This window comes from Artibeus jamaicensis, unplaced genomic scaffold, assembly GCF_021234435.1.
Source record: "Artibeus jamaicensis isolate MK-2021 breed Jamaican fruit bat unplaced genomic scaffold, CSHL_Jam_final contig_456, whole genome shotgun sequence".
Lineage (NCBI taxonomy): Eukaryota > Metazoa > Chordata > Mammalia > Chiroptera > Phyllostomidae > Artibeus > Artibeus jamaicensis.
Window position 1 is genome coordinate 7605286 of NW_026521839.1, and position 15409 is coordinate 7620694.

Genomic DNA, 15409 nt, shown 5'->3' on the forward strand with positions numbered 1-15409 from the left:
TGTGGCACTGTATTATATTATTCAAATGTCTTTGTTTTGGGTTTTTTTTTCCCCCCTCATTTTCATTTTTACTTTTTTTTTTTTTTAAATTAGTACTATTCATTTGAAAGATGCCCGAGATTGTATTGGTGGTATTATTAAGTTTATCTGAAACATATTTCATTTATTAAGCAGTTTTGGTTTTTGGTAAGAATATCTAATCATAACTATACCACAAAGACTGAATAGTAAGTATTAAGTCTAGGTATTTGGTTACTGTATTTTAACTCAGTATAGCAGTTGCTAAGGTATAATTACTTGGTATGTGTTACAGTGACCATGTTTTAAAATAAGTAATTAAAATTTATCTGTACCAATTATAGATGTATAATCTAGAGCATCATATTTTGGTCTATTTATTTGAATTCAACCAGATTTCTAGTATTTAAGTGTAAACTATTTGTAGACATATGAGTTTATAGCAGTGAACAAGACAGTGTTTGTTGTCATTGAGTTTACATTCTTGTAGTTTTAAGTCTCTTATCTTTTCTTTGGAATTGTTTCCTGTAGCTTTGTTAAGCATTTCCTTGTTTAATGCCAGTTTCCAAGCAAGTTGGCATAAAAACAAGGAAAATGGATTTCCAACTAATTTTTCAATTTTCTTTCACTCTTATTTGACCTGTAGTCCATTTTCTTCATAGCAGCTAGAATTATCATTTTAAAAACTGTTAGTCTTGCTCAGAGCCCTTCAGTGGGCGTTCCTTCCCACTTAAAGTCCAGATTTCTTGCCATGACTTTCAAGATCTTGCATACTCTGCCCTGAGCTCCCTTTACCACTTTCTCATTTTCTGTTCCTTAAACATGCCACACTTAGGGCCTGTGCACTGTCTGTTGCTTCAGGTGGGGAGGGATGTTCATCCCCTAACTCTTCCTTATCAGGTTATCTCCTTATTGTGTGTTCAACTAGGATGTCACTATCTCAGAAAGGCCTTCCTTATCAGTCCTACTCACAAACAAAAGTCTCTTCTTGTCAGCACTGTATAACATTCTGTCTTGTCTTCTTTATATAGTGCTCAGCACTCTTTGAAATCATTTTGTTTATGAATTTGATTACTTGGTTTTTCTTTTTACTTCTCTGAATTATATGCTCCATGAAAATAAAGACCGTGCTTCTTTCTCCAATCCTTCTCACAGCATCTTACTTGATAGTAAGCTTTCTATGAATACTGCTTGTAAGAATAATAGTGTAGCTCTCTTGCTATATATAAATGCAGAATTTAAACATTTCATGTAATCTTGAATTATCAGAGCCTGTGTGCTATTAAATGTATCTTTTCCTGTTGTATATCTTGTTTACAGTTTATTCTTTTGACCTAGTTGCATTTTAGCTAAAATCACTAATCTTTCCTCTTGGTTCTGGTAGATGCAAAACATAGAAGCTCAGATGGAGAATTTGTACCTCAGTCACGTCCACGTAGTAACACTCTTCCAAAAAGCTTTGGCTCTTCTCTAGACCATGAAGATGAAGAAAATGAAGATGAATCCAGGGTCATTCATAAGGAGAAGAAGCCATCTAAGGAAGCAACACTTGAGCTTATTCTGAAAAGACTGAAAGAAAAGCGTGTTGAGAGATGTCTTCCAGAAGATGTCAAAGTAATCTTGAGCTGTGTATGGTGTTTGCCCAGACTAGCCTTTAGAGTCCCTGAAACAAAGTAATTTACCATAGCGGCATGGAGATATCTGGGTAGTCTGGGTGGCCCAAGTCTGCTTCCCGAGTCTGCAGATACAGAAACATATTTTTATTAGCACACCAGAAGTATCCTGTCATTCAGGGACTGAGCCACAATAATAAGGCTAAAAACATTAGGACACTGATCTGTTTGTTTATATTGAAGGCAGGTGCAAGATGAGTGTGTAAAGAACATGAAACAGCCTCAGTTTGAATTTTTACTTTGTATCTTAATAGTTAAACCTATTGAATTTTTAGTTTATGCCTGGCCCCAACTAGTAGGTGCACTCTACCCCTGAGTCCCTTTGACAGCCCTATAACTTACATGGATGTGATTATGTCTATTAAAATACTAGCACAATTAAAAGAATGAATTTTTTTAAGGAACTATTATTCCCTAAAGTTCATGCCTAGGGCAGTTCTGGTCAAAGCATTTGGCAGCAGAAATTATTTATCAGATGAGATTTACCAGGCTAGTACAGAGGCAGATAGTCTCAAGTGAACTCTTGTACAGGCAGTGAGGGGTAATGATGTGAATTCTTATCTTGACAATAGAGTACACCTCTTTTGTCTAAATATTGGAGTCACTTTCCTTTGAGCTAGATTAGAAATTCTGATTGCTCCTTTTCTCCAACTTGTCTTTTGATTTTGTGTTAGACCCACTGCCTCCCCCTTTCTTTGAAGAGATTTTGATTGAATTAGTTTTACATTCATTTTTATATTAGCTTTTTCACATTCATTATGCTAGGTTTTAGCTTCAAGTTTGAGGTTGAAATTATAGTGTTTAACAGAGTCTGCATCCAGCTGCCCTCTACTGAATGTAATCTAAAGTGATATCTGTTAAATGATTTTGGGGGCTGTAATTTCACTCTGGTGAGAAACAGAATCAGTAATACCATCTAGCTCTGGAATAAGTAGTTATTTGGTCTAGTGTTAAAGGGTAGTCTGTGGAACATTGGTTCACTGAGATGTAGGTGTTCAAAGGTCCTGTGGAACAAAGCAGAAGGTTCTCTGGGCAGATAAGTTGGGCGTGTCTTGCCTCAAAGTTATGTGAAGAACACTGCTGTGAAAAGGAAGTGCCAGATGAGATCATAGAATAGAAGTTGAGGATCACAATTTGACTTTTTTTTTTGATGTTCTTTCTGCTGTACTGCTGCCAGATTTTGTTAATAGTTGAGGAGAAATAATGTGTTACGAGACCGTATGTGCATGTGTATTTGTGTGTGTGTGTCCACACATGCAAAATCATAGTTATAATGTCAAAGACTATGCAAAATTAATAAATTTTTGTGTGCCTTTACAACATATTAACTCATTATGAGGCCTAACAGGTAGGGTGAAGTTTCCCCTTTTATACAGGTTAGGACATTGAACAAAAAGAGGTTCACTAACTTACCTAAGATCACTAAGCTGGTATTCATAACTTGTTTAGATAAAATAAAAATCAAGCCACCAAAGAGGTTTGTATCTAAACATCAGAAGATCAGATTTTCCAGGTGACTGAAAATGTTGCCTGCAAATCCACAAAGGATCTGTTTTTACTGGCCTGGGTTAGAGTGGTGATGGGCTGCCTTTTCAACCTAATTATTTACATTGTGAGGGTGAGAACAGTAATGAGGGTGCAAACGAGAGTGTTTTTTTTTTCCTCCTCCCTAGAAAATGACAAAAGATCATTTGGTAGAAGAGAAAACATCTCTCCAGAAAAGTCTTCTTTACTATGAAAGTCAACATGGAAGGCCGGTAATGTCTCTCTTGCTAAAAAAGATTTTAAAAAAATATTTTATTTATTTATCTTTAGACAGAGGGGAAGGGAGGGAGAAGGAGAGGGAGAGGAACAACGTGTAGTTGCCTTTCATGAACCCCCAACTAGGGACCTGGCCTACAACCCAGGCATGTGCCCTGACTGGGAATGGAATCGGCAACCCTTTGGTTTGCAGGCTGGTGCTCAATCTACTAAACCATACCAGCCAGGGCCTAAAAAAGATTTTTTATCTTAAAAAAAAGGACAGATCACTTTTGTAGCCTACATTTTCAGAGCTGTTTCATAGAGGATTATTTCATCCATTTGGGAGATTGCCTATATATTTAAAATAGTATCTTTAAAATTGGGGGGAAAATTATATTGCCACTGTTTTGGTTTCTTACCAACTAGTTAATTTCCATTTTTTTTTGCTGCAGGTGACCAAGGAAGAAAGGCACATTGTTAAACCTCTCTATGATAGATACAGACTTGTAAAACAGATGTTGACAAGAGCTAGCATCATTCCTGTCCTTGTAAGTAAAACATGCAAATATTTATCTAGTTAATTTTACCAAGACCTATTCTTAAAATTGTGGTGGTATATGGGAGAAAGACACAGCCATGGTAGCATGAATTGTATCTGTAAGGTAAAGTTACTGCTTTTAGAAGAACAGGGGATTAAGTGCTTATTATTATCTCCTAGTCATTTTTGTAAAGCATTATTATGTATGATTATGTCATTAAATTCTGACAAGTCACAACAGGTAACAAAAGATAGTCTTATTTCACAGATGATAAAACTGAGACTCAGTAATGATATGCCCAGAGTCTCCTACTTTGTGGAATTAAAAAAATCTGTATTTCAAACTGTTGCCTGGTTTTCCATTTCAGTTCATGTCTTTCAAATTAACATTAGTTTTGCGATGGTCATCATGATTATATTTACTTATTTGCAGAATAATCTGTCAACTGATTTTTTTTCAAGTTTGTATTTTTAAGTGAAAAAGTCCTTTAAAATAATGCTTATTCATATTTGTGTACATTTTTAGAGAAAAAGGAAACTCTAATACATGTGTACAAATAAAGTGCTATCCCCAAAATAACCATTGGATAGTGTGGCTCTAGGTTGTTCTCAGGCTCAAGTAGAAAACAGAATGTAGCCCATTTTGCATCAGCTCATAGGAGTTAACTTACTGGAACTTGGAAGGGTGTGTGGGCTTGCAGGCCAGTTTTGGTGTTGACAGTCACTTGCATGGGGTTTGTTTCCTTCGGGCTTTCACCATCTGACTGCTCATTAGAAGGTACATGTTGGCCTTGTGAGCACTTCTTATTTAGCACTCACATAAACCGATTCTTTTTTATGTGGCCATTTTTTAGTTGGTCATCTCAGTTTTTTTTGAACAAGGAAAAAAAGCCTGTAGAGTTTATGTTCTTTGCACATAAAGGTTTATTTAATACAGATTATATCCTTTGATGACAAGGTATTTTTGTGTGTCACTGACATTTTTCATAATTCCATAATAGTCTGTATAGTCTTTGAATTTATAAAAACCATGTTTGAATTCCACAAGTTTGTTTTTAAAAACTGAGTCTGTAGGAAGCATTTTTAGATCTTAAGGACTCCTAAATATGACTGTGGTAAGAAGAAATTTGCAGTCTAAAAGTTAAGCTAAGACAATTTAGTACGAAAGAATGGTTTTTCAGCAAATAGTGTTCAGATAACTGGATATCCACATGCAAAAATAAGATAAACTTAAGATTCTTACCTCACAAAATTTATCTTTAAATGGATTATAGAACTAAGTTTAAGAGCTGAAACTGTAAAACTTTCAGGAAGTAAAGGAAAATCTTTTTGATCTTGAATTGGGCAATATTTTCTTGGCTATGACACCAAAACTGTAGTGACAAAAGAAAAATATGAATTGGGATTCATGCAAATTAAACTCTTTTGTGCATCAAAGGCCACTAAAGGGAAAAGACAGCCTGCAAAATGGGAGAAAATGTTTGCAAATCATGTATCTAATAAGGGACTGCATATAAATATATAAAGAGCTCTTATAATTCGATCATAAAAAGATAACCCACTTTAAAAAATGGTGAAGGATTTGAATGGACATTTCTTCAGAGAAGATATAGAAATGGACATTAAGCACATGAAAAGATGTTCAGGATCATTAGTCATTAGGAAATGCAAATAAAAACCACATTCAGATACTACTTTATACCCACTGTTATAATAAAAAAAAATAATAACAATCAATTATTTGCTGGTGAAATTAATGCTGGTGAAAATAAATATTGCAACGACTTTGAAAAACAGTTTGACAGTTTCTCAAAAGGTTAAACATAGAATTACCATATGTTTATGGTAAATTCTCTTAGAGAACTGAAAACATGTCTATACAAAAATTTTTACACAAATATTTATAGCTGCGTTATTCATAACAGACAAAATGTAGAAACAACCCAAATGTCCAGTGACTGATGGATAAACAAAAGTAGTGTATCCATCTAGTGGAATGTTATTCAGCCATAAAAAAGAATGAGGTTTTCATACATACTACAACATGGATGAACCTTGAAAAAATATTTATGCAAAATGAAAGAAGCCAACACAAAAGGCCATGTATTATATGATTCCATTTATATGAAATATCCAGAATAAGCCAGTTCATAGATACAGAAAGTAGATTATTGTTTGCCTAGGGTTGCAGGAGAGGGCGTGTGAATAACAGCTGATAAATTAGCGGGGTTTTGGAGGTGTGTGTGTGTGATGAAATCTTCTGGAATTAGATAGTGGTGATGGTTGTACAACTTGGGAATATACTGAATCTCACTAAATTGTGTATTTTAAAAGAGTGAATTTTATGGTATGCGAATTATATCTCAATGAAGCTGTTACTTTTTAAAAAGGAGTATAAAGTGGTCCTTAGACCAAAGTGGTTCACAGCTGTTGTTAAAAAGTAAAATGCTTTAACTTATATTGTCATGTGTTCTTTTATTTAGAATTTTAAAAATATTTTCTGAATAAGCTCTTTTAGAATTATCTTGACTTAAAATGTCATTTTCACTTTTGTGTATACGTACCATATTTTTCTGTGTATAACATGCTCTTGTGTATAGTGCGCACCCATGTTTTTTTGGCCCAAACTTTCAGGAGAAGAAATATTTCACTTTATATTTTAATTCAATTTTTTATTTATATTTAGAAACAAAACCTGATTATTGTAATCCAGAATATTATTTTGCATATGGGTATTGTTATTGCTTTCTAGAGTTACACTTTTAATGCACAAGCATAAGTAAAAGAATTAAAAATATTTATATAGATAAGGAATTAGTACTACCCAAGTATAATATGCGTCCTTACTTTTCCCTCTAAAATTTGGGCAAAAAAGTGCTATTTTACATGGCAAAATACGATAACTAGAAAATACATGTAAGAAAAAAATTTGACTTCTGGCCAAGATGGAGGCGTAGGTGGAAACACTACCTCCTCGCACAACTAAGTTTAAAGACAGCAAAGTTTTAGTAACTAAAACGCAACCAAAGCACAGAAAATTGAACCCTACCAAAGTAGGACAACAATAAACCATTCAGCCAGACCGGTAAGAGGGGCAGAGTCAGCAACTAGTGGAGCAGGGTTGTGCAGGAAAAAGTGGCCAGACTGACCCAGGAGTACAGGCAGCAATTGTCAGATCCCAGGCATGAGGTGGCAAGAGGCAGACCCAGTGGGGGCGCCAGGTGGCTGGCTGACTGCGGTCACACATTCACACTCAGATAAACCAGGCAAAGGAGCAAGCAGTGAAACAGACCATGCAGGCTAGGGCCCCAGCAACGGGAATTAAAGCCTAAAAGACCAACTGGGAAAACTTTCAGGGTCGAGGTCCTGGGAGAAGCTCCCAGGCTCACAGAGAGTTTGTTGAAGAGACCCACAGGGTCCTGGAGGGTGCACGGGCCCACACACCCGGGAGCCAGCACCAGGGGGGCCTGGTTTGCTTGCGGGAAGCAGCAGAGGGGACCGAAATCCGAGAGAGAGAGAGAGAGAGAGAGAGAGAGAGAGAGAGAGAGAACGAGAGCGAGCACAAACAGACACCATTGCCCCTCTCTGACCCTGCCCCCACATACAGTGTCACAACCCAGTGACTGGGTCACCCTGCCCTGGTGAACACCTAAGGCTCCGCCCCTCATACATAACAGGTGTGGACAGACCAAAACATTATGGCTCAAATGGAAGAACAAATCAAAACCCCAGAGCCAATACATTTAAACAACCAAGAGATAGCCAACCTATCAGATGCACAGTTCAAAACACTGGTGATTAGGTTGTTCACAGAACTGATTGATTTTAGTCACAAATTAGAGGAACAAATGAAGGCGACACTAATTGAAATGAAGGGAAATGCACAGGGAAACAATAGTGATGGAAGGAAAACTGGGACTCAAATGAAGGGAGTGGACCAGAAGGAAGAAAAAAATGACCAGACAGAAAAGAATGAAGAAACAAGAATTCAGAAAAATGAGGAGAGGCTCAGGAACCTCCAGGACATCTTTAAATGTTCCAACATCCGAATTATAGGGGTGCCAGAAGGGGAAGAGGAACAGCCACAAGTGGAAAACTTATTTGAACAAATAATAAAGGAGAACTTCCCCAACCTGGCAAAGGAAATAGACTTCCAGGAAATCCAGGAAGCTCAGAGTCCCAAAGAAGTTGGACCCAAGAAGGGACACACCTAGGCGCATCATCATTGTATTAGCCAAGATTAAAATGAAGGAGAGAATCCTAGAAGCAGCAAGAGCTAAGGGGACAGTCACCTACTGTCAGCTGATTTCTCAAAAGAGACCTTACAGGCAAGAAGGGGCTGGAAAGAAGTATTCCAAGTCATGAAAACCAAAGACCTACAACCAAGATTGCTCTATCCAGCAAAGCTTTCCTTTAGAATGGAAGAGCAGATAAAATGCTTCTCAGATAAGGTCAAGTTCAAGGAGTTCATCATCACCAAGCCTTTATTATATGAAATGTTAAAGGGACTCATCTAGGAAAAAGAAGATAAAAAACATGAACAGCGAAAGGACAGCAAACTTACAGTTATTAATAGCCACACCTAAAACAAAAGCAAACTAAGAGGACAGCTAGATCAGGGGCAGAACCATAGAAATGAAGATCCCATGGAGGGTTAGCAACAGGGAAGTGGAAGGAGGAGAAGGGGGGAGAAGGTACAAAGAATAAGTATGGATGGTAGGTAGAGAATAGATATGGGGAAGGGCAAGAATAGTATGGGAAATAATAGAATCTAAAGAACTTGTGACCCATGGACATAAACTAAAGGGAGGGATGGGGGAGGGGTGTGCAGGGTGGAGCGGGGGGGGAGGGAATAAAGGGGGGGATGGGACAACTGTAATGGCATAATCAGTAAAATACATTAAAAATAAAAAAATTTAACCCAGAAATTTCTAAATAATTTATAGCATAAATGATTTGCATTTTGAAAATAAAGTTTGGTGTCAGTAAGATGAAGTTTCGTTACTTTAAATACTTAAAATGTAAACCATTTCTATATTGGTTGTTACAGGGATCGCCATCCATCAAGAGAAGGGGTCAGATGTTACAGCCAATCATAGAAGGAGAAACTGCACACTTTTTTGAAGAAATCAAGGTGATCCTTAAATTATTCTCTGATCTCCTTTTTAAAGGAGAAGTTGAAAGTTATGGAGTGTGTGATTCTTTGTTTCAATATCTTTTCAGGAAGAAGAAGAAGATGGTGTTAGCCTGTCTCCTGAGTTAACTGATATCTTGAAAACTGCTGTACAGGCACAGTCTTCATTAGAAAACTCAGAATCTGATGTTGAGGAAAGTCAAGAAAAACTGGCTCTGGATCTCCGATTGTCAAGTACTCGAGCAGCATCTATGTATGTAGGCTAGTTTGTGATTTTAGCCTATTTGTATAATAAAAGTTACATGTCAAGAAATTTAATGTTAAGCTCTGACCAGTGTGGCTGAATTGTTTGGGTGGCATCCTGCAAAGCAAAAGGTCTCTGGTTGGATTCCAGATCAAGGCACATGCCCAGGTTGTGGGCCAGGTCACAGGTTGGGAGTGTGTAAGAGGCAACTGATCAATGTTTCTTTCTCACATTGATGTTTCTCTCCATCCCTCTCCCTCCCTCTCCCTTCCTCTCCCTCCCTCTCCCTCCCCTCCCTCCCCCCCCCTCTCCACCCTCCCCCCCTCCCCCCCTCTCCCTCCTCTCCCTCCCTCTCCCTCCCTCTCCCTCCCTCTCCCTCCCTCTCCCTCCCTCTCCCTCCCTCTCCCTCTTTCTAAAAATAAATGAAATCTTAAAAAAATTAATGTTTAGCCCTGACTGGTGTAGTTCAGTGGATTGAGCGCAGGCCTGTGAACCAAAGGATGGCGGTTCGATTCCCAGTCAGGGCACATGCCTGGGTTGCAGGCCAGTTCCCAGCAGGGGCCAGTTCCCAGCTGGGGACACAAGAGAGGCAACCATATATTGATATTTCTCTCCCTCTCTCCTTTTCTTCCCTTCTAAAGATAAAGAAATAAAGTATAAATAAATTTTTTTTAAGTTCCAAGAAATTTAAAAAAATTAATGTTAAATAATCAAGCACTTGGAATTGATACAGTGCTCAAGAGGTATACCCTTTTTTTAAAAAAATGTGATTTATAAGTACATCTTGCTTAATCCACATTTTTAAAATAAAACAATGTGGCCCTGGCTGGTGTAGCTCAGTGGATTGAGTGCAGGCCTGTGAACCAAACAATCGCAGTTCAATTCCCAGTCAGGGCACATGCCTGGGTTGCAGGCCAGTTCCCAGCAGGGGACCCACGAAAGGCAACCATACATTGATGTTTCTCTCCCTCTTTCCTTCCCTTCCCCTCCCCTCTAAAGATAAATAAATAAAATATTTAAAAATTAAAAAAATAAAAAATAGAAAAAAATAAAACAATGTGTTTTGAAAATTTTAAAAACTAAAACTCTATATTTGCTGCATAACAAAGTACAGGAACCAGCAGAGAGTTATCATTCATGTTCTCTATCAGCTTCTGTACCTGATATGGCACAGGTGGCAATCACAAGGGGCTGAATCAGACCGTCCACCTTGTTTTATCTGGCCTGGCACCTTATTTCTACCCGACAGCAGCACCGAGCTCCTTGCCCCTAGTTAAGGAGTAATTCTAGTTATACAGTCCTAAAATGACACTCAGCCCTTTGAAGGCAACCACAAGGCTGATGTGGTCCCTGGTGAAAATGAGTTGGGCACCCCTGTGTGTCCGTCGTTCTCAGGCCTTCACTGTAGGGTCCCCTGGGAAGTTGTTGTTACTTTAAAGTACTGCTGCAGAGCCCTGCTGGCAGCTGTTCTGATTTAGTTGGTCTGAGGTGGACCTTAGGCGTTGGTGTAGTTTAAAAGTTTTCCAGGTGACTTTTGTTTGCCCCCAGGGTTCGGAAACCACTGTTAATAACATAATGGATCAACAATGTCCTTTCAATAAGGTTTTCTTCCTATTTCAATTTTAGGCCTGAATTACTGGAACAACTTTGGAAAGCCAGAGCTGAAAAAAAGAAACTACGTAAAACATTGCGGGATTTTGAAGAAGCATTTTATCAACAAAACGGAAGGTTTGTTGAGCATCACGAAACTGAATCCTCTTTTTCCTTAAACTCAGAAGTGCCCATATGTTAAAATATATAGGAAGCCCTGACTGGTGTAGTTCAGTGGATTGAGCGCAGGCCTGTGAACCAAAGGATGGCGGTTCGATTCCCAGTCAGGGCATATGCCTAGGTTGCAGGCCAGTTCCCAGCAGGGGATGCACTAGAGGAAACCATGTGTTGATATTTTTCTCCCTCTCTCCTTCCCTTCCCCTTCCAAAGATAAATAAACAACATCTTAAAAACAACATCAACATATATATATATATATATATATATATATATATACACACACACACAGAAATAAATTGTGCATATAAGGATATTAGCATTGAAAATAAAAGTAAAAACATTATTTTGTATGTTGAAGCCCTGCTATTAATGGCAAGAGAAGTTGGAGCTGGAGTTAAACAACATCTGATAAAATAATCCAAGGTTGTCGTCCTAGGAAGGCTTGGTTGAGTGGCAACTATTTTTTGTTCTTTTACACTATATCCTCATTCTTTGGGGAGTGTTTGTGAAATGTTTCTCATTTTAGAAAGGGTCCCATAACATTATTTGTATATTTAGTTAGTTTGGATTCTTATATTAAGACCATTGTTGCTTACGCTGCATATTTCCAAGGTAACACGGTGGCAGTCATGTGGCTCCTATAATACAGTATAACAGATTGTCTTTATCTAACTGCATCATGCACAGTTGACCTGGTTAGCTCTTTTTAAAATAAAAATACATTCTAATGCAAAAGATAGCCAGAATTGAGGGTTATCTCAGGTATCAGAAAAGCTTTTCCCTGTAACTGGGTGGTGTTATCAGCCAGTAGCTATTGAGTCCTCTGTATAGGTTGGCAAAAATGGTTTAAAAAAATCTCAAGTACAGGAATGGGTTTTTCAAGTACCTTCTAATTCTTTGTCTTATTGGAAGAAAACTTTTCTTATAATTATACTACTTAGGATGGTTTGATGCTTTACCTAATGATTAAACTGAATTGCATTGGGTCATTAGTAATACAAAATGAGGAAACTACATATTTGCTACCACAGGTAAGATGGTTTACTTTCACAACTCACTGAAGCTACAGTTAATGTATGAACTGACTCAATGTAGCTCTCTAGCACTTAATATGTATCCACAGACCTGATAGAGTCTAGCAGTGAATGTCTTATTGAAATATTACCTCTAGTTATCTGCAGTGGTCATTGATAAGTATAGTACCATTTAATCTGTCGGTAGAGAAATTCATCAAAAATAGGAGTAGTTCAGGAATGTTTCTTGGAGATGGTGGGAATTAGTTTAACATTCTTAAAGAACAATTTTAAACATTTGAATTTATATTTGGTAACATTGTCTCACATTAGGACAACTTCTGATACTTTATTTTCCAGATGATCTCTAGACTATTACACATTTTATTTTCTCCCCTAGGAATGCCCAGAAAGAGGATCGTGTCCCAGTGCTTGAGGAATACAGGGAGTACAAGAAAATTAAAGCCAAGCTTAGGCTTCTTGAAGTTCTTATCAGCAAACAAGATTCTTCAAAATCCATATAAAATATGCTCCTTGAAACATCATAAAATCAGTTGTATTCCCTTAAGCTATCATCGTGTGTACTTGGCTGGTACTTGAGTTCATTTTGTAACTTGGTTGTGGCACCACTAGAGAAATGGGGGGTAAGTAGACCCTCTCTAGGGAGCACATGGTCCGTATTAACCACAGACTGTCCTCTCCACCTTTAACAAACATCCAGTTTTCTTCATTGTTTTGTACCACAGATACATCCTGTTAACAAAAGACTAGTATTTTATCCTTTCAACTTCAAGAACTTTGGAAGTATAAGCTTTTTGTTATTTCCAACTTTATTATTTTGTCATTACTGAAGAAAATTAAGAGGAAAATCTTCACATTGAATTCTTCGGTTGCCTTTTTCTTACAGAATGACTGAAAATATGAAAGAAAAGCCTATAAATGTGCACATATGCAACTATGTTCTATGTTTTCCTAGAAAACCAAAATCAACGGAAATTTCAAGTCCTATTGTGGAACACATTTCTGTTTAATTCTCAAAGTGACACTTTTTCACAGGTAGTATGTTAGCAAAATTTTGCAATTTAGTGGTCACACAGTTCCTGGCTCAAGATAATAGAAGGTAGACCAAAAAGTGACCTTCCTTATTTCTGTAGTGAAAACACACTTCACACATAACACACAGAACTGAATCATACCACATGCTGCCTATGGGATTTGTTACTGTTTGCTTTCTTATTCACTGTTTATCAGTTGGTGGTGATGTACTTTGTCTGGATCATTTCCTCCATTTTTTTTTTTTTTTTGCCCTACCCACCTCCAGTAATGCATAGCTATGTCAGTATGTAGGCACTCTGATGGGACTCAGATTTGTGTGTTCGATCAAATGGGGCCTACACTGGCAGAAGAATGATTATGCCTGAAGAAATCTATTCTGAACAAGGGCTATATCACTGTATTTTTATGTATACCTTCCGGGGGGTGGGGGTACATCTTTTTCTTTTCTCTTAATCAGCAAAATCCATAAAACATCTTTTAGAGGGACCACCTTTTACCTGGTCACAGGCTGTTTAAAGCAGCTGGTCACAGGATGTGTAGTGGTATGCCCCTTGTCATGTACTGTAAGCAGATCTTTTTTTCTTTGGCTTTGCATGGTGTGTTTTCAGGTTCTCTCCTGGTATCATTTTGCTAACCGTTTTCACAGAACGGTGACTCTATGCTAACAACATAACAGGCGTTAATAGCATATTTTAGTCAGGCTTAATCTAAGTATTACTTTTTTCCTGGTGCTTTGTTGGATTGATGAGTGTTTCACTTTGATTGTGCCCATGTTTTGCATGCAATGACTCATGCATGGTTTTCTTAACAAGCTAATGTTAACAATTTGTTCCATACAAAATGGACTTTTGCAACATTCTTTAATAAGATGGGGGCGGGGGGAGCATGAACCTCAGACTTCTGGCTGTTACATAGTAAGCATATGAAGTAGCTTAATAAGTAGCATTTCTAGTACTTCACATTTCACCCGTGTGTGCAATGCCTTTTTTGTGGGGAGGGAATATTCATTGGTAGTGATCATGTAGTTGGGGAATAAAGCACTAAATCCAACCTTTTTCGTGTGGTTTACTTTTGCTACAGCTAGGTTATTTATAATGTATACCTAGAAAAGTGAAATTGAAAATGCCAAAAGATTACTCTGATTTGAATCCATCATGCAGTGTACGTTTAGTTAATTTCTGTCAGTCTCCTGACAGGAGTATATCCAAACATCTAATTTAATGTGCACTGTATATTGTTTTATATGAATGTTTTATTTTATATACCACATGCAAAAATGTCCATATGCACTATTTAAATGTTTAAATAATATATTCCTTCTTTATAATGCTAAATCTATATGAGTACCATATTTTTATAAGTCAGTGGCCTGACTGGTTCATTTTAAAATTAACAGCTGCTTCATGATGTTGGTTGTCCACTGTTAATGTTTGGCTGCGAATAGAATAGATGAAAGTGGCATGGCAGCACTTACGCTGTGTGACAGTATTGTGTGTCATAGTTGAGCAGTAGGTAGTAGAATTAGGCAGTTTGTGATAGTTTTACTTTGGTACAAGTAAAAACTGTATATCTATATACAGACAATATATATAGATATATATGACCACCAGTATATTTGCATTGCTGTGTCTGGCACTTGATTGTATAGACTTTTATAATAAAAGAACTTGAATGTTCTAAGTCATTGTAAATGTTTGCTTTTTTTTCCCTCTAGATGTTAAAAAAGGAAAAAACTTCATGTTCCTGTGTCTTAGTGTTCTTAGGCTATATTTGAATCACCCCAACCTGGGACTGTATGAGGGGACAACAGGGTTAGTGAACCACCTGGCTGGCTACAGCTCTGGGGAGTGGCGAGACAGGGAGAGGCCATGCTGTCTATTGCCTTGTGGGAATGTAGGGAGAAGGTGCAGAGAGAATGAATAGTCAGCATTTCTAGTTGCAGTGAATTTTCTTATTAAGGAAACTTGATGTACAGTCTCTAAGAGAAGAGCTTGGCTTGAGGAAAGTGGGTAGATTTAAAGTTTCCTTTATTCAGGTTTTAAAATCCAGGGATTACTGAGCAGGGCTGTGGGTGTTGAGTACTATGGTCAGATGCTGTTGGCTTGGCCTAAGAGAACAAAAAGTTCTTCTAGGAGGCCTATGTAACTTCAAGAGTTTCCTTCCCATTTCCAAAATGCCAGCTATACATACATACATAACTTTCCAACCATCTAACCAGGG

The 15409-nt window shown here is 37.6% G+C and overlaps 1 protein-coding gene across 7 annotated transcripts in view; it reads left to right on the forward strand.

The window, feature by feature from the left end:
- FAM13B (family with sequence similarity 13 member B) overlaps nt 1–14239 on the forward strand; it is a 78831-nt gene extending 64592 nt beyond the window's left edge. For all 7 annotated transcript variants that reach the window (XM_037147547.2, XM_053666451.1, XM_053666453.1 and 4 more), the window contains 7 exons: nt 1403–1632; nt 3365–3448; nt 3887–3982; nt 9023–9106; nt 9196–9359; nt 10977–11078; nt 12534–14239. In XM_037147547.2, coding sequence (XP_037003442.2) covers nt 1403–1632; nt 3365–3448; nt 3887–3982; nt 9023–9106; nt 9196–9359; nt 10977–11078; nt 12534–12657 — 884 coding nt within the window. In that variant the 3' untranslated portion in view covers nt 12658–14239. The remainder of the gene's footprint in view (nt 1–1402; nt 1633–3364; nt 3449–3886; nt 3983–9022; nt 9107–9195; nt 9360–10976; nt 11079–12533) is intronic.
- Nucleotides 14240–15409: the final 1170 nt, after the last annotated feature.